General features: G+C 45.5%; 1 protein-coding gene across 7 annotated transcripts in view; it reads left to right on the top strand.

Moving 5' to 3' along the window:
* The window catches only part of GLI3 (GLI family zinc finger 3), a 279,721-nt gene that overhangs the window by 192,893 nt on the left and 61,551 nt on the right, over positions 1-25,277 (top strand). For all 7 annotated transcript variants that reach the window (XM_043588512.1, XM_043588510.1, XM_043588513.1 and 4 more), the window contains 3 exons: positions 13,308-13,521; positions 14,308-14,421; positions 16,275-16,415. In XM_043588512.1, coding sequence (XP_043444447.1) covers positions 13,308-13,521; positions 14,308-14,421; positions 16,275-16,415 — 469 coding nt within the window. The remainder of the gene's footprint in view (positions 1-13,307; positions 13,522-14,307; positions 14,422-16,274; positions 16,416-25,277) is intronic.

A 25,277-nucleotide genomic window follows, 5' to 3' on the forward strand; every position in this document is an offset into this window, starting at 1 on the left:
CAGGAGCGGAAATCAAAAGGCCAGGCGTGGTTGTAATTCATGGCTGTTCACTACGCAGAAAAGGTCTACAAAGGAAAGGTGTCAGCAGGGTTTTTAATCTAATGGAAAATAAATGTGATGACATTGGAAGACCTACCTGTCCGCGGCGATGGGGCAAACAAGGACTTCCCCGTTTTCCTGTTAAGTATTTTTAGCTTAATTTGAAAGATCTCTTCTTGTCATCCTCCTTTGGAGTACACCAGGAACATTTCGACACTTCCTTTGGTGCTACATTGTGTCTGTACTTGTACATGAAGGGACAAACACAGGCTTCTGTAAACATGCTTGCTATAAAATACTTCTCACTGCTAATGATCAAACTTGGGCCGATGTCAATAAGTAGGGAATAAAAGTAAGCCGGGCGATGAATTGTAGGTATCTTTACACTTGGTTTGAACTCTGTGCATTACCAAAGAGTTATTTCAGGCCTAGAATTAGATCATGTTCTGGTTAATTCATTATGCCACCGTGATTATCAGCTTTCGTGATCCTTTCCCCTCAGTTTTTTCCCCATAGTTGAAGAATTCAATGACTAGCAATCTTTTTGAACGGGAGTTTTGCAAACCACGAATGATTCCTTGCTTTGAAAAGTACATATCAAAAAGGCTGTTTCCACTTGCTTTGAGTAAGTGAGGATTTGTTTATAGATGTGTTTCTACAAATGGACAGTAGCTTTAGTTCTTAATTGACGGGTGTTTCGTGATAGATATACATACTAGGGAAGCCCCGACAGTCTGGAAAAAAAAGGGTTAGCAGTTAGTAACATATCATATTAGCAAATGATGAATACCACTCTTTTTTCAACAATGTTCTCAATTACAGCTTTAATTCTTTGCTTGTTCAATATCAGTAATGCTCCTTGGCACACAAGTTAGTGTTTAAATATTGTAAATCCCCATGTTGACATGATGTCATTTTCTTCTGCTTTTCTTTGTTCTTTTAATATGCTCATTGAAGTGTGGAAACATGGAGGAGAAAGCAAGTAACTCTGCTTGTATGATAGCAGTCAGTGCTTACAGAGAGGTCCTGGGTGTCTTCAGGATTAACCACAACAGTCACAGATGTAGGTTTAGAGTTGGGCGCGTCTGTAGTCAGAGTTCAGGTTTGCCCCCAGCTCTGCAACTTTTCTTGCCTGTCAGCTCTTTGAAGTTCAGTGTTCACATGTGTAAGCTATAGACAAGACACCGCTATGTAGGAAAGGACACATTTTACGGACGCTGGCATGCATCTGAAGTGCCAGGATGAAGACCTTTAGCCACTGGCAAAGTCTCAGGACGACTGATCCTGGATGGTCCGTGCAGGAGATGAGCTATCACGGTCTGGCCGTGCGACCCCATGACCCTCCCAGTCGGGCTCTGAGGAAGGGTGCCCATTTCAGAACCATAGCCTGGCTGTTTCTGCACTCCTGGCAAATACTCACAGCGTCTTCGACTGCCAGTGGCTGTATGTCAATTTGCTGAAATTTGGGGCGCCTGGGTGGCGCAGTCGGTTAAGCGTCCGACTTCAGCCAGGTCACGATCTCGCGGTCTGTGAGTTCGAGCCCCGCGTCGGGCTCTGGGCTGATGGCTCAGAGCCTGGAGCCTGTTTCCGATTCTGTGTCTCCCTCTCTCTCTGCCCCTCCCCCGTTCATGCTCTGTCTCTCTCTGTCCCCAAAATAAATAAACGTTGAAAAAAAAATTAAAAAAAAAAAAAATTTGCTGAAATTATGTAACCGTTATGTGGCTTGACTAGAGGTCATATCATCAAAGTATGAGAAATATGGCATGCGAGGATATTCCCAAATGATACTCACCCAGAATCACTTATACACATTTATTTTTCTTGCTTCTTTTTAATTTTTCCTCCTCCTGGCTCTCTGCCCAGCTAGTTTGACTTTTTCCAGCATCTAAGAGCCTCAGATTTGAATACGGTCCATTGACGGTCACAACGTTGTCTTTCTTTATTCTCACCCCTGCCCCCATCTTCTCTGTTTTCTTGATCTGCTCACCTTTGCCCAGGTAATCTAGTACCAAATTCTGACTTGGCTTGATCATTTTCCCCTGCCTCCAAAGAGCTGCCACACAGACCCTGTCATTCTCATTAGAGCTGGAAGAGGAAGTTCACATTTGGCCCAGCCACCATGCGCTCATGTTCTTCCTCACCTTTGGATCCTTTCCATTCTGTCTTCTCGCTGGCAGCCTGACCTCTCATTCTTCAGTAGACAGCCAGTGTGTGTTAGGGTCAGATGTAGCTTTTAATGCATGGAAGGCAATGCAGGTAACCCAGGACGTGATCGGCGTGCCATATAATACAGTAATTAGAATCATTATCATCAGCATTGTTTGCCCGTCCTGTCGTGGGAGTGATGTTAGTGCTTTGCTTGCCCTGTTCTCAGTTTGAACGTGTGCACTAAAAACTCACTTGGGAAATAATCAGTACATAGTAGGACCAGTGGATGGCAGGGAAAGAGAAGAAGCATGAGCACAGAAAGCTAGAAAGGGTAGCTAACTTTGTCCAGAGGGCAAGACACAGGAGCAAGTGTGGACTTAGGATGCGTGTAATCTCTGCCGTGCTTGGTGTGAGGCACTCTCATTGTTTTCATGTCACGGTGATTTTGGAAAGCATACTCTTCCCCTTGTTTTACGCATCAACGTGGTGGGCCTTTGCAAGAGAAAGTCGGAGAAGGTCACATGCCAATTCTCCAATTCCCTGCTTTTTTTTTTTTTTTAATGTTTACTTATTTTTGAGAGACAGACAGAGACAGAGACAGAGTGTGAGCAGGAGAGGGGCAGAGAGAGAGGGAGACACAGAATCCAAAGCAGGCTCCAGGCTCTGAGCTGTCAGCACAGAGCCCGATGCGGGGCTTGAACTCATGAACCTTGAGATTGACCTAAGCTGAAGTCGGACGCCTAACCCACTGAGCTACCCAGGTGCCCCATCCAATTCCCTGTTTTTTAACTGACCCCAAACGCATTTGGCTTTTTCACTCTTTTCGTTACCTAACCTGCTTCTGACATCAGGAGTGCACAGGATAATGTTGTTGGTTAAGCTGTAAAGAGGACGTTCAGTTTTCTAACAAACATCGTAGCGATCTTCTTCACCTAGCGGTCCAGTCCAGGTGCTATTCTCCAAGAGGCTGCTAACAGGCTTGCCACTATTTGAAACACCATGTTTGCTGGCTCATCCAGAACTTTGCTGTCTGCATCCCCTCTGCTAGAATGCACGTGCCAGAGGGCTGTGTTTTCACGGCTGCACACTGCCCCCCACAACGTCTGTGCCTTGTCACCTTGACACCACTCAGTGGATATTTCTTGAGTGAATAAGTGAAGGAGCTCTTTAGTGAGTAATTAGAATTCTCATCACCACCTTTATTAAAGGAACTTCCTACGTGGTAGATGAATAATTCTGACTTTCAGAATATTACAGTCTTTATGAATAGTGTATGTCCATAGGTTGATAGCTATAGAGAGATAGAGGGATGGATACAAAATAAAGGGACAAAAAAAGCAAATGTCTCTCTTTGTGTATGGTTCTTACTTAATATTTCAGAGTGCTATAAAAATACCATGGAAAGCATGTATTGGGGTGCCTGAGTGGCTCAGTTGGTTAAGCGTCCGACTCTTGACTTTGGCTCAGGTCACCATCTCACAGTTCATGGGATGGAGCCCCGCATTGAGCTCTGCACTGACAGGGGCGAGCCTGCTTGGGATTCTCTGTTTCCCTCTGTCTCTGCCCCTCCCCGACTCATGCTTGCTCATTCTCTCTCTCTGTCTCTCTCTCAAAATAAATAAACATTTGGAAAAAGAAAAGCAGCAAGTATTTATTCACAAAAGCCCCTTGGCATGTTTAAACACGATACTTGATTTTAATGTCTCACTTTTCAAACGTCTTGTCCCAATGTCCACCATAAGCCTTTTTCTTATATATATCATGACTAAAATGACCATTCAGAAAAACCCCACGCACTTAGAAAGGTTGTGAAATATTCGACTGTCTCAAGAAGTTTTACTTTGTCTGTCTCCCTGAAGACTCCCGTCTAGGCCTAGATGATTCCCATTTATCAAAGACAACCAGCAACCTCCGCTCTATGTGGTTAAGGCGGATGTTATAAATACCCACTTAAGGGCAGTACCATAGCAATACCCCTGCTTCTGCTGCTGCCTTCCCCTCGAGATTGAACTGCTGTCGGAAGAGAGGGCTTTCCAGTGACCCTCCTCTCCCCGTTGTCTTCTGGTGAACATAAACAGAATGATGAGGAACCCATGCATTTCCAATCCACCTGTTCCAGTGTTCCAGCTTTGACTTTAATGGCCAACACAAAGATGGGTGTGTGTCCTTCGTGGTTTGGGGTCTGGCGTGGCCAGGACCGACGTCTCCCCGGAAGCGGGAGTCAGGTGCCCATCACCGCAGCGCCACCAGTGGGAACAGGCTGTCCGCTGCCAGCACCACGGGCTCCAGCTGGGGATGGGACAGCCTGTGTGTCCCTGTCCAGCGGCAGCTGCCGGAGGAAGTGCGCGTCTGGCCGGTCCGCTGTTGCTTCCCGAGGCCGGACAGGAACAAGCTCGGCCTCCGCAGCGGCTCAGCTCCGAGCTTATGTGTACTGGTCACAAGTTGGGAGGGGTGACATTGAGGGATAGGTGAACACCGTGCCAATGACCCCAGGGTCCTGAAACACTGATTGCATCTTCTGAAAGTGGCGACAAACTCCTGCCCCCAGTGGCAGCGAAAGCGATGAATACTAACGGAGAAAGATCGTTCTTATTTACTGCCATAGGTGGCCATTGGCTTTATATAGCCCTTCAGTTAATCAGTTAGTCATTCACTCCGCAGAGATTTAGCTCCATATTCAGCTCTGTGCTGGTCACTGTGCTGGGCATGGGGGCTACCAAAATGGGTGAGAGGCATGACCCCTGCCCTCACAGAACTCATGAAGGGGACAAGCCTCCGATCAGGTACGAAAGAATGAGTGGGGCAGATGAGACCCTGGGACGGGAAGAGCTTGGCTATTGAGGACCGTCAGCAGCCCAGGGCGCCAGATGGCAGTGAACAGGGAGGGTGTCCCAAAGCCTGAGGTTGGAGGCAGGCAGGGGCCAGGTTGTGCACAGCCCGGGCCACTGATCCAGGAACAGCAGGAAGCCTTCAAAGCTCCCAAGGAGGCTGCATTGTGTCAGGGTCCAGGGAGCTGAGGCTCAGAGAGGCTAGTGGGCTAGATCAGAGGCGCTCAGCTACTTACGGGGCAGAGCCTAGTGTATCCCAACCCTGAACTTCTTTCTGTCCGCGAGGCCTTCCTTCACTTAGAAATCTCCAGTGGGAGGCATGGTTAAAAGGCCTGGGAGGAAGTGCTCTTCATAACGGGGGACCAGTATTAATACCTGAGGATGTTTTTGAAAAACTGATGTTTTTTTCTACCCACGTCTGCATGGCCGAGCAGTTACATGGAGAATGTGTCACTGGTATTCATGTTCCTGGAGGTCCTGTCTGTTGTTTGTTTAATGGAAAGTGGCTTTTTGGGGCTTTTTAAAACACTTCTGTCGTATAAAGCCGAATGGATTTTTGCCCAAGGCAGTATTCACAGAGCACATATGCGTCAGTGCAAATGTGGGGGTGATATTTACTTGCTTTGTGAGTGTGCGGGTCTTACTCGTGTGCTCCTTACTTCTGAGGATGCTGGGTTTTCCAGTAAACTTGTCCTGGGAGCTTTTACGGATGGAAGTGGAAGCTTTATTTTTCTGTTTTCAAATAAAAGCACGTGCAGGCATGTGTGTCCTGGGGCCTGTACATACACAAGTTCTAATAGGTGTCAGCCTGTTCTCAGCAAAACTGCAAAGAATTGTTCTTGCTTTGAATGGCAGCTGTGGTGCAGGAAATTCCACAGCTGTAACCAGAACGTGGACAACCCCATTAGCGCAATAGCCACAGAGTGGCCACAAAGTCCGTTTTGATTAGAATGCCTCCTCCCCCACCCCCCACCCCCACTTTTCTTTCTTCTCTCTTCTTGAAGCCAGTGTGTCCAACTGTGGGGTCCTTTTGTTACCAGGCATTGACTGTTGCCTAACTTGACCTCTGATACCAGTTTCATGAGCCAAAGAGCTTGGAGAAATCGGCTCCGGAAAGGCAAATGTCCCCATTGGATTCTTTACACAGAAAATACAGTATGAAGTTTCTTTTTGTTTGTTTGTTTTAAGTTTATTTCTTTATTCTGAGAGTGAGTTGGGGAGGGGCAGGGAGAAAGAATCCCAAGCAGGCTCTCTGCACTGCCAGCACGGAGCCTGATGCAGGGCTTGAACTCATAAGCCATGAGATCATGACCTGAGCCGAAACCTAAGAGTCTGACCCTTAACCGACTGAGCCACCCAGGCGCCTCAACAGCATGAAGTTTCTTGATCCCAGTGCCATGGCCTAAAGTAATACATCATAAAAGTATCACGCGCATTTCTGTTAAGGGCGTTTCAGAAATTCACGTCTGAGCAAAATGCAACCACCAGAACAATTGAAAAACACATTTATAAAAGTTAGCACTGATTTTATACTGAAAACAAGACATTTCCCAAGAATCCAGAGGCACCACATGTGCTTTACTCTTCACGCTGGCTGGAGATGGTGAGGGTTCCAGAAATGACCCTGGGATCTGATTGGCCTCCCTGCTGAAGCAAATTTAAGTGAGATGTGTGGAGCGCTGCTCAGTGCCCCACGGTCTCCTCCTCCTTTCCCCGTCTAGGTTGTACGTTAACACACAGGGACCATAGCCAACTCAGGGCAAGTGGACGTCCCTTGGCAGCTCTCAGGAAAATCGCCATCTTACGTCTGGATGGAAGTCATTAAATAATAAAACGGAAACTTTTACCTTTAAGTGTGCAGTGGCTGGGTGATCCAGCCTCTAGCTATCTTTCTTAAAATTTATTTATTTATTTGAGAGAGAGAGAGAGAGAGAGAGAGCACTTGTATGCCCGCATGAGCGGCGGAGGGGCAGAGAGGGAGGGAGGGAGAGAATCCCAAGCAGGCTGTGCACTGCCAGCACAGAACCCCAACACGGGGCTCAAGCCCACAAACTGTGAGATCATGACCTGAGCCAAAACCAGTAGTTGGACGCTGAACTGAGCCACTCAGGTGCCCCTGGCCCCTTGCCGTTGTTCTTATGATTCCTCGGTTTATTTTCCTGGTTTTTATTTAGTGACAGACAGAGCTCTTTCAATATTGTAATCCGCTCTGTTTACCCTCCCAACATATAGGACTGCAGTAGGCCAAATTAGGCAGCTGTGTTGTTCCAAGACTTCACTGCCAGACACCCCACCCACCCTCTTACCCCTACCGTGTGTAGAATTCCTGCACTGTTTCTAAAACACACGGGCTTATCTTACAGCCATTTAAATTGGGTTTCATCCATCTGACTTGAATAGTAATGACTGTGAAATACATTTACGTATAGTAAGGTTGAATATATGTTTAAGGAATGATTGTCTGCAATACCAACTCTAGCGTCCCCACTTACGTTATCATTCTAGGAGTTAAATATAAATTTGATTCACAGATTGATCACAAGGTTTCTGTACAAATGTTGACTCACATTACTTCCTTGGTGTGAAAAAAACAATGTTGTGAAAGTGAAAACTGATTATGAATTTCAAAGTTCTCTGTATTGATTGTAATAATATGTAACTTTTCCAATTTTAAAAATGATTTTATGCTTTGGGACTATAAATGAGATCTATAGAAGTACTTAGTTAAAATGTAACCGAGTTGAAGAATGACCTAGTGTGTGCGTTTTAGGACATTTCATTTAACATCTTTTCTTCCTACTTAACACTCCAAATTTTAGCCAGACTGGGGATACTTGCTGAGATTCCCAGACAGGAGACTTCCGGAGGAGTGAGGTGAGACTATGTATTTACTGCAAATTAAGCAATGAGGCCCAGTTTGCAAAATTTAACCACGTTTCGCAAAAGAAGATTGACAAAACTTTACCTCTATTTTTGGTAGAGAATAAATACATCAAAACTCTCTCAAAAATTCAGACTTTGGGAGTTTTCATTTTAAACCTTTGGAAAATAGGGGCGCCTGGGTGGCGCAGTCGGTTAAGCGTCCGACTTCAGCCAGGTCATGATCTCGCGGTCTGTGAGTTCGAGCCCCGCGTCAGGCTCTGGGCTGATGGCTCGGAGCACGGAGCCTGTTTCCGATGCTGTGTCTCCCTCTCTCTCTGCCCCTCCCCCGTTCATGCTCTGTCTCTCTCTGTCCCAAAAATAAATAAAAAACGTTGAAAAAAAAAATTAAAAAAAAAAATAAACCTTTGGAAAATAGAAGAGCTTTTTCCCACTCAGTTGACAGTTTGTTGATCATTGTTAGCTTAGCTCAGAGCTGAACATGATGGGGGAACTGACCGTGAGTAGTTTTTGTTTTTTGTATTGTTTTTTTAAAATGTTTATTTATTTGTTTTGAGAGAGAGAGAGAGAGAGAGAGAGAGAGAGCAAGAGAGTGCTCATGCACATGGGGGACAGGCAGAGAGAGAGAAGGGGAGAGAGAATCCCAAGCAGGCTCCGTGCTGTCAGTGCAGAGCCCAACTCAGGGCTAGATCTCATGATCTCACAAACTGAAATCATGACCTGAACTGAAATCAAGGGTCGGACGCTTAACCAACTGAGCCACCCATGCGCCCAAGTGACCGTGCGTGTGTAATTTTATTTACATGTGCTCAGAGTTCTATCCCCGAGTCACCAAACATAGAGGAATACCCCTTTAAGGTATTGTATAAAACAAAAAAATTTAATAACTGTGTATCTGTCCTAATGGATAGAAATTATATTTGATGGAAGAGAATACCACCTATATTATAGTCAACGACCTAAAATCCCTCTTTTACTCTTTTTCTGCTCTTGAGAAAAGGGAAGGTCAAATTAGTATTGAAATTAATTTATTCTGACTTTATAACTGTTGTCCTAGGAGAGTGTTGCTCAAAGTGTTTTGCCAGGATCACTAGTTTCTAGAAGATCCTCTGCTGTATCTGGGCTGGGACGCTTGGAATACACATCCCGTAGTCACAGCACCACAGGATCCCGGGCTTGTGGAACCCATATTCCTCAGACTTCTGTGACTTTAGCACTTCTTTTTCTTCTCCTCCACAAGACTTATTTTGGGATCGTTGTCTCGGCAGGCCTGTGACCTTGTTAGCACGTTGCTTGGGAAGATGGGGGCCATCTGATGCTTCTCTCCTAGTCTCATTGACTAAATATAGATAATTAGAGGTCACATTGTTATGAATGTTTGTGTGTTTTAAGTTACCCCACCTTTCATGTAGTCATTGGGAAAAGAAGTGAAAGCTCTAAAAATAGTTTTCTTTAATTATATTTAATATAGCTAAATATTGAGTGATGAGGATCCAGAAGTCCGATTGTAAAATTAATCTTTCTTCAAGTGATCCACAGGAAAGAATAGGGTGCACAGAAATGTAAAAGACTTTGAAGTAATAAAGTTCAGGTAGACCAAGTTTTAAATAGACTGTGTCTTCCTTTAGAGGACACAGAAGAGATTTATAAAAATTCCCAACAATAGCAATACTTTATATCTCTAGGAAATTATGACATGAATACATGAACTATTTAGCAAGTTATTTTTCTTTTAGGGTTTCTAAAGGTACGATTTATTTTTTGTTCTTTTTAATTCTGACCTCCGTGTTCAGCAAAGACTATCCTCAGCCACTGACGTCCTATAGAACAATCGGAACCTAGACACTAATTTAGTTTCTACTGTGTTTTACAGACACGTTGTCAAATTGTAGCTTTCAGAGGAAAACACGCTTTCCTTTGAATGGACTGCTCTGACTGTGATCGGCCCCCAAAGATTCCACGTCTTAATCCCAGGAACGCATGAGCACGTTACCTTATACGGTAGAAGGAATTTTGTAGCTGTGGTTAAGGATGTTGGGACGAGGAGATGAGTTTGGATTATTCAGGTGGCCCTGATGTAATGAAAAGCATCCTTCCAAGAGGAAGGCAGGGGTGTGTCAGAGTTCGAGTTGGAGAAGAGGGTCGGAGTGATATGGGGCCATGAGCAGAGGATGTGGGCAGCTTCTAAAGTGCCTGTGGACTCCAGAAGAACACACGCTGGTTTCGTGAGCCACCAAGATAGTGTGTGTGACTTAAGTGATAGTAACTAAGCCACTAAGTTGGCGGTAATTCGCTGCGGCGGCAATTGGGAACTGAGGAAGAGATTTGGTGACTCGCTGACTCACTGTTGAGTGCCCGCTGTGTGCTGGGCAGTGTTCCAGGCACCAAAGGGTCAGCTCTTCGGGACCCTTCAGTCTAGAGGGAGGGAGGGTGTGACTTCAGAGTACGCCGGTGTGACTGGGGAACAGAGATGTCCAACAGGAGAGAGTGATTGGACCAGTCATGCCGAGGGGCTCATTGAGACAGACCGTGAGTCTCAGAAGGCCTTGCTGTCTGAGCAGGTGACGGTGAAAGCTGAGACCCAGCCATACTGAGCTCAGGAAGGACACCGCAGTGCCGGTGTGCGGGCACTCTCCTGCTGATCCCTGGCCCCCCTCCCGTGGGAATTCCTCAGCGGTTCTCCCCGTCGTGCATCCTTTCCGTTGTTGCCAACATCCCTATGCAGTGCCCAAACATCACCCCTCTTCTGCTCCTTCCTCACCAACTCTGTCTCCCCCTCCACACTCTCCGGAGAGCGAGCAGAACCTTGGCTCCAGATCCTGGCTGATGCTGTGACAGAGCCAAGAACCACGTCTGTCATCGAGTTCTGCAGAGGCTCTGCGATCTGGAGGAGCAGCCAGCTCCCCGCAGCGCCTCGAGGAGCCAGCGGCGGCCCCGGCTCTGCAGGCTGGGACAAGGCCACCGCGGGTGCCCGCCACCGCCTGCCCTTTGCGTGTGGAGGAGAGAGCGCTCCCGTGGCTGGCTCCTTAGGAATAAGCAGTGAGGTTGAACACGCTCATCCGTTGTGCCTGTTCTCGTGGTATCCCTAAGAGTTGACATGGATTTTGGAGGTTTATTCCTGTCACCTGCAAAAAAGCAGGCCCACAAGGGGATGGGACGTTGGTTCCCCAAATGTGTCAAAAGCTGTCCCCGCCCTTCCTTCTGTCCACTGAGGTCAAACTGATTGTACCTTGAGGACAGGGCCCGCCTGGCAGCAGGAGGCCTTGCTCCCTGCTCTCCCACGTCTTCTTAAAAGGAAAAATAGACCCATCCTGCGTGGCTATGAACATCTGTACGTTGCTCATATATACAACTGAAGGTGTTTCCTGCCCTATGAAATGGTTTCTCTAATGGCCTCGATTCCTAATCAGGTCCTGACTTTTTTGAGCCCCCAGATGTCGTGCCTCTGAGAATTAGAAGTGTAACTGACCGTCCATGCTCCCTCCCACGCCTGCCTGATCGTGTGGCCTCAGGAAACTCTGGCAAGATGTCTGGAGGCTCCTGCAAAGTCTGTGTCTCACTGTAAATACGTGTGTAGTGAGCTCTTTTGGTTTTTGCTTTTTTAATGAGCAGAATAAGGTAGTTATACTCCGTAATACCCATTCACCAAAAGGAGAAGGGGGGGGGGGTGTTAAATCATTGTGTTTTTTGATGAATGGCTTGTACACTGAAAAATAAATTGGACAAACGGGCATAGAGCTCAGTGAACATGAAATCAGCTATTAGAAGAAAGCTTGTGGACAAATTCTGAGGCAGATATGCATCTTTTGATTAATGCCCTATCAATCATCCACACGGCTACCTTAGCTGAGTCTTGCCGTAATCATTCATGGTTGCTTTCGGAAACACACGCAGAAACTGTAGCACCGCAGAAACGGAATATTATTACTGATTTCTCCCTAACTTACTGTGAACAATGACTGTTTTCACCATGTTTCTGCTTTCCTTTATTAAAGAACTACAATACAGAATGAAAGGAGAGTTCCTCCAAGCCTGGCGAAATTCTCATAGGGTATTCTTAATGATATTCAGTCTTAAATGGGCAAGCTATTGTAATGCAAGCTTCTCTGTAGGAATAATAGTAATGTAATCCCATTGAAGCCGCCTTTCATGGATTGTAGTCAAATAGGCAAAATGTGGAGTCACATTAATGAACAGAGTATATCTTCGGAATTATTACTTAAAGTTGTTGAAATGGTTTGCATTTTGTTATTGTAATTATTATATTCTCAGTTAATGCGCTTAACAGCAATAGTAATTAACCCACCAGATTGGAAATTTGCATGAATTCTACCTTTGACATTACAAGAAACCCTGATTCTTTCTGGGTATTATGCAGCAGGATGGGGGAAATACATATATATGTTTTTTTTCACTGATTATTTTTAAGAAAGAAATGTTCATGAATGCAATTAGAGTTTTTCATGCATTTTTTTTTAAACCATTGGAAAATTCCTCAAGAACACTTCATTCTTTTAAGAGGACTTGATTCCTAAACTGTGCTGGCACAAAGAATGGTTTGGCACTGTCTACTGGTCGAGAAATCTTTAGGTAATAGTGTGGCTTCCTCGGAATTTACTGTAGTGGCTTGGGCGACGCTGTGGCATAATGAAGCGGTGACAGGCATTAGCATGTATAATGGGCTTTCATAGACATTTAATGCCATTTAGCTGGGAGAGGGGGCTGTGCTCTCCCATTGGAATATTCCTCCACCGAAGCCCATTGATCACCGATTTCAGCCAGGAGAGGTTAATCCATCAGCTTCTGTAACCAGACGGCACTGATGGAAATTCTTTAGGTGGCATTCTGGATGAACCAAGCTTTCCATCTTTACAAACAAATGAGTGATATGACAAGCATGGTGTTCAAAACACATTTAACCAATTGATTTTCCTTCCTCTTGTAATAAGATCTGGAGACATATGAAAGCACGCAGCGTGAGCCGAGATTAAAGGAATTGCCCCATGCGCAGGAACATACAGCACTGAGAGCCAATAAAAGTACTATAAAGCATGTCGTCACCCATTCTCATTTTTATATGAAGTTTGTTATTGCAATAAATAGCCGTTATTGAGCAGACGCCTTTTGTTTCCGTTTTGCTGAAGCTTCTTTCAGGTGTGTGTGTGTGTGTGTGTGTGTGCACGCACGCGCCTGTATGGGTGCACGCACGCGCGTGTCCTGCCTCAGTACCCGTGTTTCTCTTGGAAGCTTCCAAGGTGTTCATCAATAACTGTTTTTAGCTTCTAATTTAAACAGACAGACCTCATGTAATTTGGGATGTAACAGTAGGCATAAAGATGCACGCATAGTGTGCTTGCGGTAACCTCAGCGTTCTGCGTAAATGATGGTCTTCTCTTTATTTCCCCCGCGCAGCCCTGCCTTGAGCTTCACCTACCCTTCTGCACCCGTGTCTCTCCACATGCATCAGCAAATCTTAAGCCGACAACAGAGCTTAGGCTCGGCCTTTGGACACAGCCCTCCACTCATCCACCCTGCCCCAACTTTTCCAACGCAGAGGCCTATTCCTGGGATCCCTACGGTTCTGAACCCCGTCCAGGTCAGCTCTGGCCCTTCCGAGTCCTCACAGGTAAGAGAGACAGCTCGATGAGCTGATCCGTCTTGTAATCCTAGAGGAGAGCCACGTCACCTTGTGAGCTCCGAGCATGGTCATGGCTTCCTTACTGTAACCTGTCTTCCTAACCCAGGGCCGCAGGCTTCAGGTTTGATGAATGCGCCCCGTATGTGTTCCTCACCAAACAGTAGCTTCTTCTACCAGAGTCATCTCATCTTTGGTGGAAAAGCGGGCTGCCTGATGAGGCTTCCCTCTGACCTGGTTTTGTCTCTAACCCTGCCCAGTAGACTACATTGCATGCAGGGTTTGCTCTCATTCGGTTACTGTCCCCTGGCGCCTAGAATCATGGGATACTTCACGGGCAGCATAGAACCATGCTGTGCCCTCTGTTCTGTGTCCTCTTATCGCCTCACTAATACTGCCCCGTGAAGAATCTGCATCCTTGAATTAGAGAACTTTGCAGATGGTTTCTTTTGGTTCCCTACCCAACTCACCACTTTGTTCTTCTAAACACGCTGTGGGAGCTCATTAAAGCCCAGGCCCCCCTGCTCTATTCTCTTAGCTTTTAAAAGCCACAGGGAGTTTTTAGTCCTGAGTGTAAACAAGGAGCTGCCTCGTGGATGTATTTTCTCGCTTCAAACACACTTTCTGAGCTCTGCGATCGTGGGATGGGAGCATTATCAGTGTTATTGTTCTAATGCCAAATAAGTCTGCTTGTCTAGAGTTGCATGTTTTAGCGATGGTCCCGCTCATTGATGAAAACCTAATTTTTGTCTCTGTCCCTGCAAATGCGACCGGCAGAACAAGCCCACGAGTGAGTCCGCGGTGAGTAGCACTGGTGACCTGATGCACAACAAACGGTCCAAGATCAAACCCGACGAAGACCTGCCCAGCCCAGGGCCACGGGGTCAGCAGGTGAGGCACCGCAGCTCCCCCAGCCAGCTCGTTGCTCCCTTGGGCTGGTGTCTCTCACAGCATTTCCTCATTCACTGTGGCCTTGGCCTTGACCTTGGCCGTACCCATACATTTGACAAAAGGCCAGTTGTGGAGTGACTCCGTTTGTTTTTCTCGCTCAGAAGCAAACACAAAGAAAATGCAAGAAGCTGTGTGGGCTATAACCTGAAGTGTGTGGTGTCAGTGGTTGGATTAATTTGTTACTGACCGCCGATAGCTTTGGTCCTTAGCCCTGGTCTGAGGCCTGAAATAGTGAACTCCTGGCCCTAAGCCTGAGCTGGGTAGAGCTAGTGATATTCCCTACACCCATCGTGTTCTTCTTTGTTGTTATTTTGCCTTCTCCACTTGCCAGGAGAGCTTGGAGAACAGGAGGGCATGGATCAAGGCACAGCTAACCTACCTGAAGGCCGATAAGATTCTGGTCCTTTCTCCAAAGTCCTGAAAGGACAAGTTTAGAAATTCTAATCTGGTCTCTGCTTTTAGGCATTTAGATCCTCTGAGCTTCAGTTGTACAATATGTTTATTGTGCCTAGAGGCATAATAATACCATCTCCTAGGGTCCCTGTGCCCAACACAGGAAGGAGGTCAGTGAATTTTAATTCCTGGAAATAGGGGCTGGACAGGAGTCTGGACGTCCACAGAATCTGGATTCTACATCCAAGGCTGCTTCAGCCCCAAGCTCAGACCACCTCCACCCAAATTTCCTTTTGCATGAGCATTTTGAGGATGGAATAAATGGGTGTAGTAGGTTCTGAGATCCACCTTTCCTCTGGAATTCTGCTGGCCAACAACCTTGGCGGTTACACCGAAGTGCCTGTTTACGGTTTTTGTCACCCTGTCCCAGATTAGATCCCAAGTCTATGCACCTAATACTCTCCCAGCATTCTGGAAATTGTTTGTATTTTCATTGCCGCAAAGTTGCCTTGAAGAGGAGAAAAGACCATGCCGCCAACCTTTAGATGCTGTGGTTCTTGGGCAGCGAGCCACATCTTTGGAGATCAGAAGTTGAACCAGGAAGACACGATCCCTCTAAAACCCACAAAGTGCCGGTCACAGCCTCCAATGGCAGGGAAAGCAGAATCAGAATTACTAGCAAACCACGTCCCTGATTCCAAAGTAGGAGAATAAACAAATTCATACACTGGAAAGAATCTGACCAAAAGAAACCAGTCTTTTGAGTAAAGACAACATGAACTAGTTTAATTGCTTCTCTTAGGGGATTACATTTTAATTTCTTTTTCCTCTTGTATTCAGGGGCAAGGTTTGGCCTCCACTTCTTATCATCATCATAGCTTAGACTGCTGTTTTTTTTTTTTTTAAATGTTTATTTTTGAGAAAGAGAGCATGAGCAGGGAAGGGACAGAGAGAGAGACACACACACACACACACACAGAATCCAAAGCAGGCTCCAGGCTCTGAGCTGTCCGCACAGAGCCCGACGCCGGGGCTCAAACATGAGCCGTGAGATCATGACCTGAGCCAAAGTTGGACACTTAACCAACTGAGCCACCCAGGTGCCCCTGGACTATTGTTTTTAATCCCAAATTAACAATCTCTGAAGATACATTCCACAAATCAGAAAACATGCACACAGATGACTCCATATGTTTGACTTCTTCAAGTCACAAAATCCAGCTAATAGACCCGGGCTGTATTTTATTTTCACTGAAAAATTGCGTCAGGAGTCAGACCAACCGAAATCACGTCGTTGGGTTTTGGGGTTTTTTTTTTTGGTCTTTTTTTTTTTTTCCCTTTCTCTTGCCTTCTTTCCATTGTGTCTGAATCCTTTCCCTCTCTCCTCCCTGCCCCCCCAGGAACAGCCGGAAGGGACAACCCTAGTGAAGGAGGAAGGGGACAAAGACGAAAGCAAACAGGAGCCTGAAGTCATCTATGAAACAAACTGCCACTGGGAAGGTTGCACGCGGGAGTTCGACACCCAGGAGCAGCTGGTGCACGTAAGTGGGGGGCCGCGGGGACTGGGCTTTACAGCTCTGCGACCTTGTCGGTGGGGTCAGCGTCCCTGACCCTGCGCCGAGTCAAGTTTCTTAGCTAGCAGCGTTGCAAACTGGAGAGGGCTTTATGACTTTTCTGAGAATAAAGAAAACTCTGAGCCACGGTGCTTGACCTGTTCAGTCAGCTAAAGCTTAGTGTAAAATTCAATAAAGTCTTCAATAGAGAGTGTAATGACTCTGATCCTGTAAGCCAGAAAACACTATTTTGAGTTAGCGTCTTTGATGGTTATTGAGTAATAGTAAGCTGGACATGAATTATTATTAACCTTTTAACCAAGTTTGATTCTCCTCTCTAAGACCCGGCAACAGCAGAAAAAATTTTAGAGGTGGGGGATTCCTTTTTTCCGTTCTGCCTTCTTCTTCCAAACTCTCACCATCTGAGGAGCCTCCCACTATTTTATGAGGCAATTAGTACTCTGTGTGAGATAGGTAGATGCTTGGAGAAGCCATTAGCACCATTTCTTGACTTCCGGCCAAGCCTTGCAGGGCGGAGAGTCTCATGGAAAGAGTGATGTGTATTTTAAAATGTATCCTGTGGCGTGTGCTTTTGAGACCAGCAACATGGTCACATTGAGATCCACGCTCTGTCTCATTCTTCCAGGTTCAGGAGTCTTTGCTGCCCACCCCCCCCCCCACCCCGCCCTAGTATTGTTTCCGATAATGCAGTGCCCTCCCCACTCCCACATACCTGAGTGGGCATATTTCCTTTACCAGTGCTTCATCTTATTTGGGACTTTTCTTTCACACCAGAGGAACCTCCCTAGCAGGGACCAGGAGCAACTGAGATGGAAGGGCCTTCCGATGATAGAGGATAAAAAGCTGTAGGCTCACACACACTCCTGTGCAGAAGCACAGGGGTCCCATCGAGGCATTAAGGATGGTCTTTTCATCAGCTTCATCAGAGTGTGGCCTTTTCATCAGCTTTTAATGTGACAGAAGATCTGACAGAACAGCTTTCATGGGGACTCTTTGTCCACCCAGCACACGTGCACACATCACACACACTACCTCCAGTCTCTTTTCTTTTATAGTAACTTTTAATTGTAGATGATCCATACTTCTTGAGAGCCCTTCTCCATTTAAGCACTAAAATTATACATCCCCTGACACAGCCTACGTTTTTCATGGGCCTCGTGAGCTCCCCCAGTGTGTCTTCCGCAACTTGGCTCATCCTCTGTAATATATTCTGCACGCTGCCATCACATTATAGTCTTAGGTTTGCCAGGTTTTGAGATCCGTTATGTACAGGATGTTTTGGGAAGTTAACATGATGACATCAGCAGGGTTTCCCCCCCCCCCCCAAACGTTTCTTTTGTAATCATGTCCCCTTATAATTGTGCAGGAAGAATTAGAGATTTCTCAGCGCAGCAAGAACCTAGAAAGTCAAATGTTTTTAATTAAGGTGTATTTCCAGATTTTTCCATGAACCTAATTCGACTCTCTCTCTTTAATTTGATGCAAGTGTTATTTCTAAGCCAAGCCTTACTTAATGGCCCTTTTTGCTTGCTGACTTTTAATGGGAACCACAGACATTGCAATACTAAAGGGGGAAAAAAAAAGTTTGGAATTTTTCTTTTCGGGTAGGCAAATTTTCCCGAAGAGGAAGGATGTCAGGAATACCCTTTGTGATACAACGAGTGGACAGACATCCACAAGGGGGAAATTGTTTGCATGCAAACTGCCATCACGAACGAGATGCTGTCTGGGCTGCTTGCTTTTGACAACGTCCCCATCTCCTGGTGCCTTCTCTGCGGATAGGTCATTGTAATTTCCAAGGGGGGCTGTAATTATGGTTCAGCTGTTATCAAATGCGGGGATGGAATGGGAGCTTCCTCTGAGCCTACATTTAAAAGGAATTGTGCTCCTCATGAGGCACCAGGTTGGAGGTCGCATTTTGGGGGAATTCTGGTAATAACTCCACCTTTTCGCTGTTTCATGTGAAAGCTTTTACAAGACTGTGACTCTTGTAGGTGTTTGTACTTAATCTCAGGGGCGAAAGGTTTTGGGTAGTGATGATGTTTTCATAGAGAGATCTGAGTAGTTTGAAGGAATGTCTGCTTAAACTGTCGCCTTGAATGACCACTGTGTTGTCTGTTGTATCGTAAAAATTATAAACAAATCCACGTACAGTGGAAATTTTTTATCCCAAATCAGGTAGGAGTTACTCAGGTCAGGATTAGGGGAAAATCCAATATATTACTTTTGATGTTAATTTTAGTCTGAGATAAATTATGCAAATTAAGTGGATTAAAGTTATGATTTGCAGTGACATAAACAAAAATACCAGTTTATATCACGTATTTTCCAGCTTTTTACTTGTTATCTGAAGTGTGGAAAGTCCAAATTCATGCGTTTAAGTTGATTTCACTTTGCAGGATGCACGAGCACCTTCCCACTCACGGCTGTCTCGTTAGCACCAGCAATGGCCTGCTGTAGCATGGACACTTTATTTTTTTGTTGATTGAAGGAAAAGCTACTTCACGTCCACCTCATTATTTTGGTGGCAGGTGGAAAAAATGCCAGTTGCGAAACCCACTTTCTTAAAGACGGAGGGCAGTATTAACTGTTTCCATTCCCACAGCTTTCCTCAGAGAGAGGACATTTTGGGAATTAGTTGCATTTTCATGCTACGTACAACCAAGAGGCAAGGTGTTAAACCATTCTGATGCTCTGCCTTATTTATAGCCATGACCCATTCTTTTTCCCCCTCTTACAGTTAATAGAAAGATTCATGATTCTTCATGGCTGTCTATCTAGTGTCTGACAGTCCCGACTGCCTGCTAAAGCAAGTCACTATCTATAATTGATATCCTTCCGTGGAATAGGGTGCTGGCTGCGATTGAAGGGCTTTGCTGAAAGCTCTTAAATCCTGACAAGTTCTCCCCTTGTTCTGGTTCAGTCGCTGAGCTGCACGGTTGGAATTCCAGAGTCATTTGAACTTGGTGCAAAAGGGAGACATGTGTTTCCCATTAGCAAATCACAAAGTTGAAGAGGAGAATTAGGGACCCGGCTGGCTTTGCCCGCCAGGTAGTCTCATTTCCAGGGTAATGCACTCCGTGTTCTCTTGAAAAGATGACCTCGTCCCATTACTGTCCCAGCAGATGGGCTAAATATTGCCTTTCCCTTCTCCTCTCCTTTATTTCAAGCGCCTGTCCTCTTCCATGGGTGTGTTTCTTCTAGGTTTGCTGTGGGGTCTTTATCACCAGGACGTTTAATTAATTTCTCTTCCCAGCCAGATAATTATAATTGGGCTTAGTTACTCTCAAGCTAGTATTAAATTTGTCATAAATTTATTTCTGTGCCCAGAAGCTAGGAAGATAGATGTGTACTTTTGTGAACCACGTTTCTGTTATACTTTGTCCCTTCCTTGGTGTCAGTTAAAATAGAACGAACGAGAGTGTAGGAAGGAGGTACGGTACAAAAATTAATTCAAAGTGCCTTTGATTAAGACGGAATTTATTATTGATTTGTCAAGATGCAAGTGCTTTTTCTTCCCTCGACATCTGAAAGCACGTATTCTAATGACTCAAAATAAGTCGAAAAGTCCACATTTTCCAAACTTCAACTCCAAATTAATTAGACTGTCTTTTTGCTGCTGTGTATTGTATGTTACAAAAGACATGAATCTTTATTTTTTTTTACTTTTTTAAAGCTTATTTTTATTTCTTTTGAGAGAACGGGGGTGGGGTGGGAAGAGAACAAGTGGGGGAGGGGCAGAGAGAGAGGGAGACAGAATCCTAAGCAGGCTCCACACTGTCAGTGCAGAGCCCGGCGCGGGGCTCGAACTCATGGAACTATGAGATCATAACCTGGGCCAAAATCAAGAGTCAGACTTAACCAACTGAGCCACCCAGGTGTCCCTGAATCTTAATTTTAAATGTATCTCTGACAGTTGTAGAATATTGGTCCTTGAAGTGTTTCTGGTTTTGTTGTATTTTTTTTTAAGTTTGTTTATTTTTGAGAGAGAAAGAGAGTAGGGGAGGGGCAGGGAGAGGGAGACAGAGAACCCGAAGCGGGTGCAGAGCCCAATGTGGGGCTCAAACCCATGAACCATGAGATCATGACCCGAGCCGAGGTGAAGTTGTAATTTTTGTTGGAATGTAAAAAATTCCACTTCTGTCTTTTCGCTTGGCTTCTCTCATGGATGAGCGAGGCTTCCAAACCTTCCTGAGACCCACTTCCCTCTTGCGTTAATTCTGTCCTGGAAGGTAGAACCCATCTTCTGCTCTAGGAGGGTTGAGGCGTCTGAAACGCATACAGCTTGAGCACCTGTCAGTCAGTCCCAGGTTCTCCGAAACCCGCACGCTTTGTTTCTGAATGACATTGGACGTCCCCTCAGGGTTTGCGGAGGATGCGCGCCTCCTTTGGGTCGCCACCGCTCAGTGGCCGCGTGTGCTTGCAAACATCACTGCTGGGAGCCTGGGAGCTGAATAAAAGTAATTTAATCACCATCCCCAATGGCCACCTGTTTGCTCTAGCACTGTCCTTCCTTACATTCTGTTTCAGTGAAGTAACCCCCTTTCTGGCTTAGAAATAACACATACAGTGTTCTTTCCTAAGGTCTGTAAATAGTCACGTTATTTTTTAACGGTTTTTTTTTTCACATTCACAGAGTAGTTTGCTTTATTTATTTTTTTTAAATATGAAATTTGTTGTCAAATTGGTTTCCAGACCACACCCAGTGCTCATCCCAATAGGTGCCCTCCTCAATACCCATCACCCACCCTCCCCTCACTCCCACCCCCCATCAACCCTCAGATTGTTCTCAGTTTTTAAGAGTCTCTTATGGTTTGGCTCCCTCCCTCTCTAACCTCTTCTTTTTTTTCCTTCCCCTTCCCCATGGTCTTCTGTTAAGTTTCTCAGGATCCACACAAGAGTGAAAACATATGGTATCTGTCTTTCTCTGTATGACTTATTTCACTTAGCATAACACTCTCCAGTTCCATCCACGTTGCTACAAAAGGCAAGATTTCATTCTTTCTCATTGCCAAGTAGTATTCCATTGTGTATATAAACCACAATTTCTTTATCCATTCATCAGTTGATGGACATTTAGGCTCTTTCCATAATTTGGCTATAGTTGAAAGTGCTGCTATAAACATTGGGGTACAAATGCCCCTCTGCCTCAGTACTCCTGTATCCCTTGGGTAAATTCCTAGCAGTGCTATTGCTGGGTCATAGGGTAGATCTATTTTTAATTTTTTGAGGAACCTCCACACTGTTTTCCAGAGCGGCTGCACCAGTTTGCATTCCCACCGACAGTGCAAGAGGGTTCCCGTTTCTCCACATCCTCGCCAGCATCTGTAGTCTCCTGATTTGTTCATTTTAGCCGCTCTGACGGGCGTGAGGTGATATCTGAGTGTGGTTTTGATTTGTATTTCCCTGATGAGGAGTTATGTTGAGCATCTTTTCATGTGCCTGTTGGCCATCTGGATGTCTTCTTTAGAGAAGTGTCTATTCACGTCTTCTGCCCATTTCTTCACTGGATTATTTGTTTTTCGGGTGTGGAGTTTGGTGAGCTCTTTATAGAGTTTGGATACTAGCCTTTGTTTATTCCCCACCCATCCCTAGCAGAATGAGCCCGCAGAGAGGGCCTGAGGCAATTCCACGAGGAGGGTGTTTTCTCCTGCCAGTGGGGCCCAAGGGCAGAGAACGTGAGTTGTGTCTATATTAGTCCCAGCCTCAACTGGGTGGCATTTAAGTCCCTGTGCTCCATTTGTATCTTTTAAGCATGGTGTCAGAAATTCACCTTTTTGTAGAGTGATTAACCACCTACGTGGATTTTAAATGCTTTCCTATGCTGCAAATTTTGATCTCTAAAGCATGCTGTAGTTCCCTTTATCAGAAGAATACAGTTATAATCACCTTTGCTGCCATTTGAAAACAAATTCTGTACATAGGCAGCATGAAAATGAAGGGCTTTCTTTTTAATATCCTAGAGATTTAGATGTAAAGAAGGCACATCTAATCTGTGAAGAATTGGTGCATCCGTAGAAATACGGGGAAGTGAGGATGTGTTGAAGACATTATTTTCATATTAATACCGTGATCCTGAATTTGCATTTTAAATATTTTCCATCTAATTTTGATCCCTTTGCTAAAGTTGCATTGTGTATCTTTACCTAAGAGAAAAGTGTAAGATGTGATCGCGGTCTCAGATACGAGGCAGAAATTAGTCTTGTGTGCACATAAAACGTAAAACGAATGAGTGGAGATTTTGATCTCATTTTCCCTACATGGAGTTGCTAGTTAATTTAGTTACTCTAATTATTTGGAAATACTGCGTGTAAAATGCAGACTAAGAACCACAAACTTCAAAGCTATCCTCTGACAATTGCGCCTCAAGGGTCACGTTCTTTTTAAAGTTACTGACTGGGCTGCACCTGCAGAAATCGTTCCCATAGAGACACTCAGGAGATTAGCCTGAGTGGGGGGCACGAAGGGCTGTGTGGTCCACCAGGGAAGGCCTCCCAGGGCCAGCGACATTCTGAGTGGCAGCCCCATCTCTGCCCTGACCCTGGGGATGACCTCCCTGGAACCACATGACCCTTCAGAACGTTATTTTCTCACTTATCACACCGTGAAACAGCCATGGAAATAAATGCAGTCCCCAGCATCCAAGGCCAAGCAGAGATCACATGCAGTAGGCCTAATGAGAAACAGACAGAGGTGGAAAAGAGTGCCTCCCCTCTCTTTGTTTTATGTATTTGTTTTTTCAGGGTTGAGTGGGGGAGGGGAGGGGAGGGGAGCCATGCTGTTGGGTCTGTGGCTTCTGGGAGTCTGCTCCAAGGCTTATTTTATATTCCTCGTTGCTGAACATGCACTTGACTGAGGCCAGGAACCATTCTTCCCAGTGTAGTTCTAACAGATGGGACTTGGCCCAGCCATTTAACCTCCTTGGACCTCAGTTTAGTAAAAGCAAGTGAAAGATTTGCATTAGATAGTCCTTAGGATAGGGACGGCAAACAGGCTTCCTCTCAGGTGCCCACTTACTGCCTGGCAACCCACCTGGGTGCCCTGGCGAGCACCCCCCTTGCAGTCGGGGAGGTGGGGGTGAGGTGGGATGTACAGTCTGTTACAGATGGCTGCCCCCAGGTGGGGTTTTGGAGAACACAGTCCCTTGCCATCTTTTTCCCAGGATCTTTTCAACCCTGTAGATTAAGTGCCCTCCAGAATAATTGCATTTAACACTTCTCAGAGGTGGTATATGAATTACTTGAGTAATTGTGGAATTAAAATTTCTCTTTTACTGAGTAAGGGTTCTTACCTCTTGAACAAAGAATAAGAAATCAATATTTTGAAGGGGCACCTGGGTGGCTCCGTTGGGCATCTGACTCTTGATTTTGGCTCAGGTCATCATCCCAGGGTCATGGGATCGAGCCCTGTGTCGGGCTCCATGCTGAGCATGGAGCCTGCTTGGGATTCTCTCTCTGTCCCTCTCCCTCTCCCCCCGCCCCCCCCCCCCGCCACCCTGGTCCTCTCTCTCTGAGAAAAAAAAATTAAAAAAAGAAACCAGTGTTTTAAGTAAGATGTCTTTCTTAAATTTGTTCTGCTGTGGTGTACCCCAAAAATGTTTCATAGTACCCTGCTGAAATACTTCATGGGAATTCTTAATCCAAGCAACTCTTCCTGCCATTTGGAGAGGATTTTCCTCTGAGCTGGTCCTGAATGATACTTCAGGTAAGATTCTCTGGAATATTCTGAGTAGACCCACTTCATACAAGAAGGATTGATGGTCACTTTGGCTGGGCTGTGTACCTTGTTGAAATATACTTGCCTGTAGCAGATCTTGCCCAGTACAGTGTGTCCTGTTGTTTATCAGGAGAGAGAGAGGCTGACATTAGTAGATCAGGCATTTGCTCAACTGCTCACCAGAAGAGTGTTGGGTGAAGCAGGCATGCCGCCTCCCTGCCCCAGCCTCATGGTGGGCACACTGTCCACAGGACTTAGACCTAATCCTCCAGGACTGGTCATTCTCATTGCAAGGGGGAGACAAAGAATCATAAAAGCATAGTGATTGCATATGAGGCAGGACGTAATGAAGCCAGAATTGTGTAGTTGTGATTCTGGGGACTTAACAGGAGGGAGAGAAGTACATAAGGAATATCAGAAAAGACCCCTGGGAAACAGGTGGAAATAGTTCAGGTCAGAGCAGAGTGTGGGGGTCGACTTGTGAGGCATGATGGTGACGGTGATGATGACTTTGTAAGAATACATGGCACCTGATCCGAAAGAATACTTGGGCTTGCCACTGTACTCCTGTGCGATGTACATTTCAAAGCTGACAGACCCAGGTTCAAAGCCTGCTCTCTACCCAAGACACATCACATTTCCTCCTTATGAAATAAGGAGAATAATAGTATTTACCTCTTAAAACTGTTGAGGGAATTAGCTAAAAATTATACTCCATGAAATATTAGTGATTCTCTTTCTAAAAGTGATAAGCGTAGGGGCACCTGGCTGACTCAGTCAATGGAGCGTGGGACTCTTGATCTCGGGTTGTAAGTTCGAGCCCCACATTGAGTGTAGAGATTACTTAAAAGTAAAATCTTCAAAAATAATCATAGAAGTGAAAAGTATAAAGACATTTACCGGCTGCTAAGTTTCATGTATGTTGCCCATAAAAAATATGGTTCAGGTTGGTATTCAGGCCGTGTTGGGGTTGGTATGTCACCCTGAAATTAATAATTGCATAGAGATGCCGAAGGGTCCCTGGTTCATCCACTCCTGAGAGAGAAGGACTGGAGAGAGGTCTCCAGGTCTGTTCCTTATACTGTACATCCCTCCTTATTCTTGCCTCTGCAG

This window comes from Prionailurus bengalensis, chromosome A2 (genome assembly GCF_016509475.1).
Source record: "Prionailurus bengalensis isolate Pbe53 chromosome A2, Fcat_Pben_1.1_paternal_pri, whole genome shotgun sequence".
NCBI lineage: Eukaryota > Metazoa > Chordata > Mammalia > Carnivora > Felidae > Prionailurus > Prionailurus bengalensis.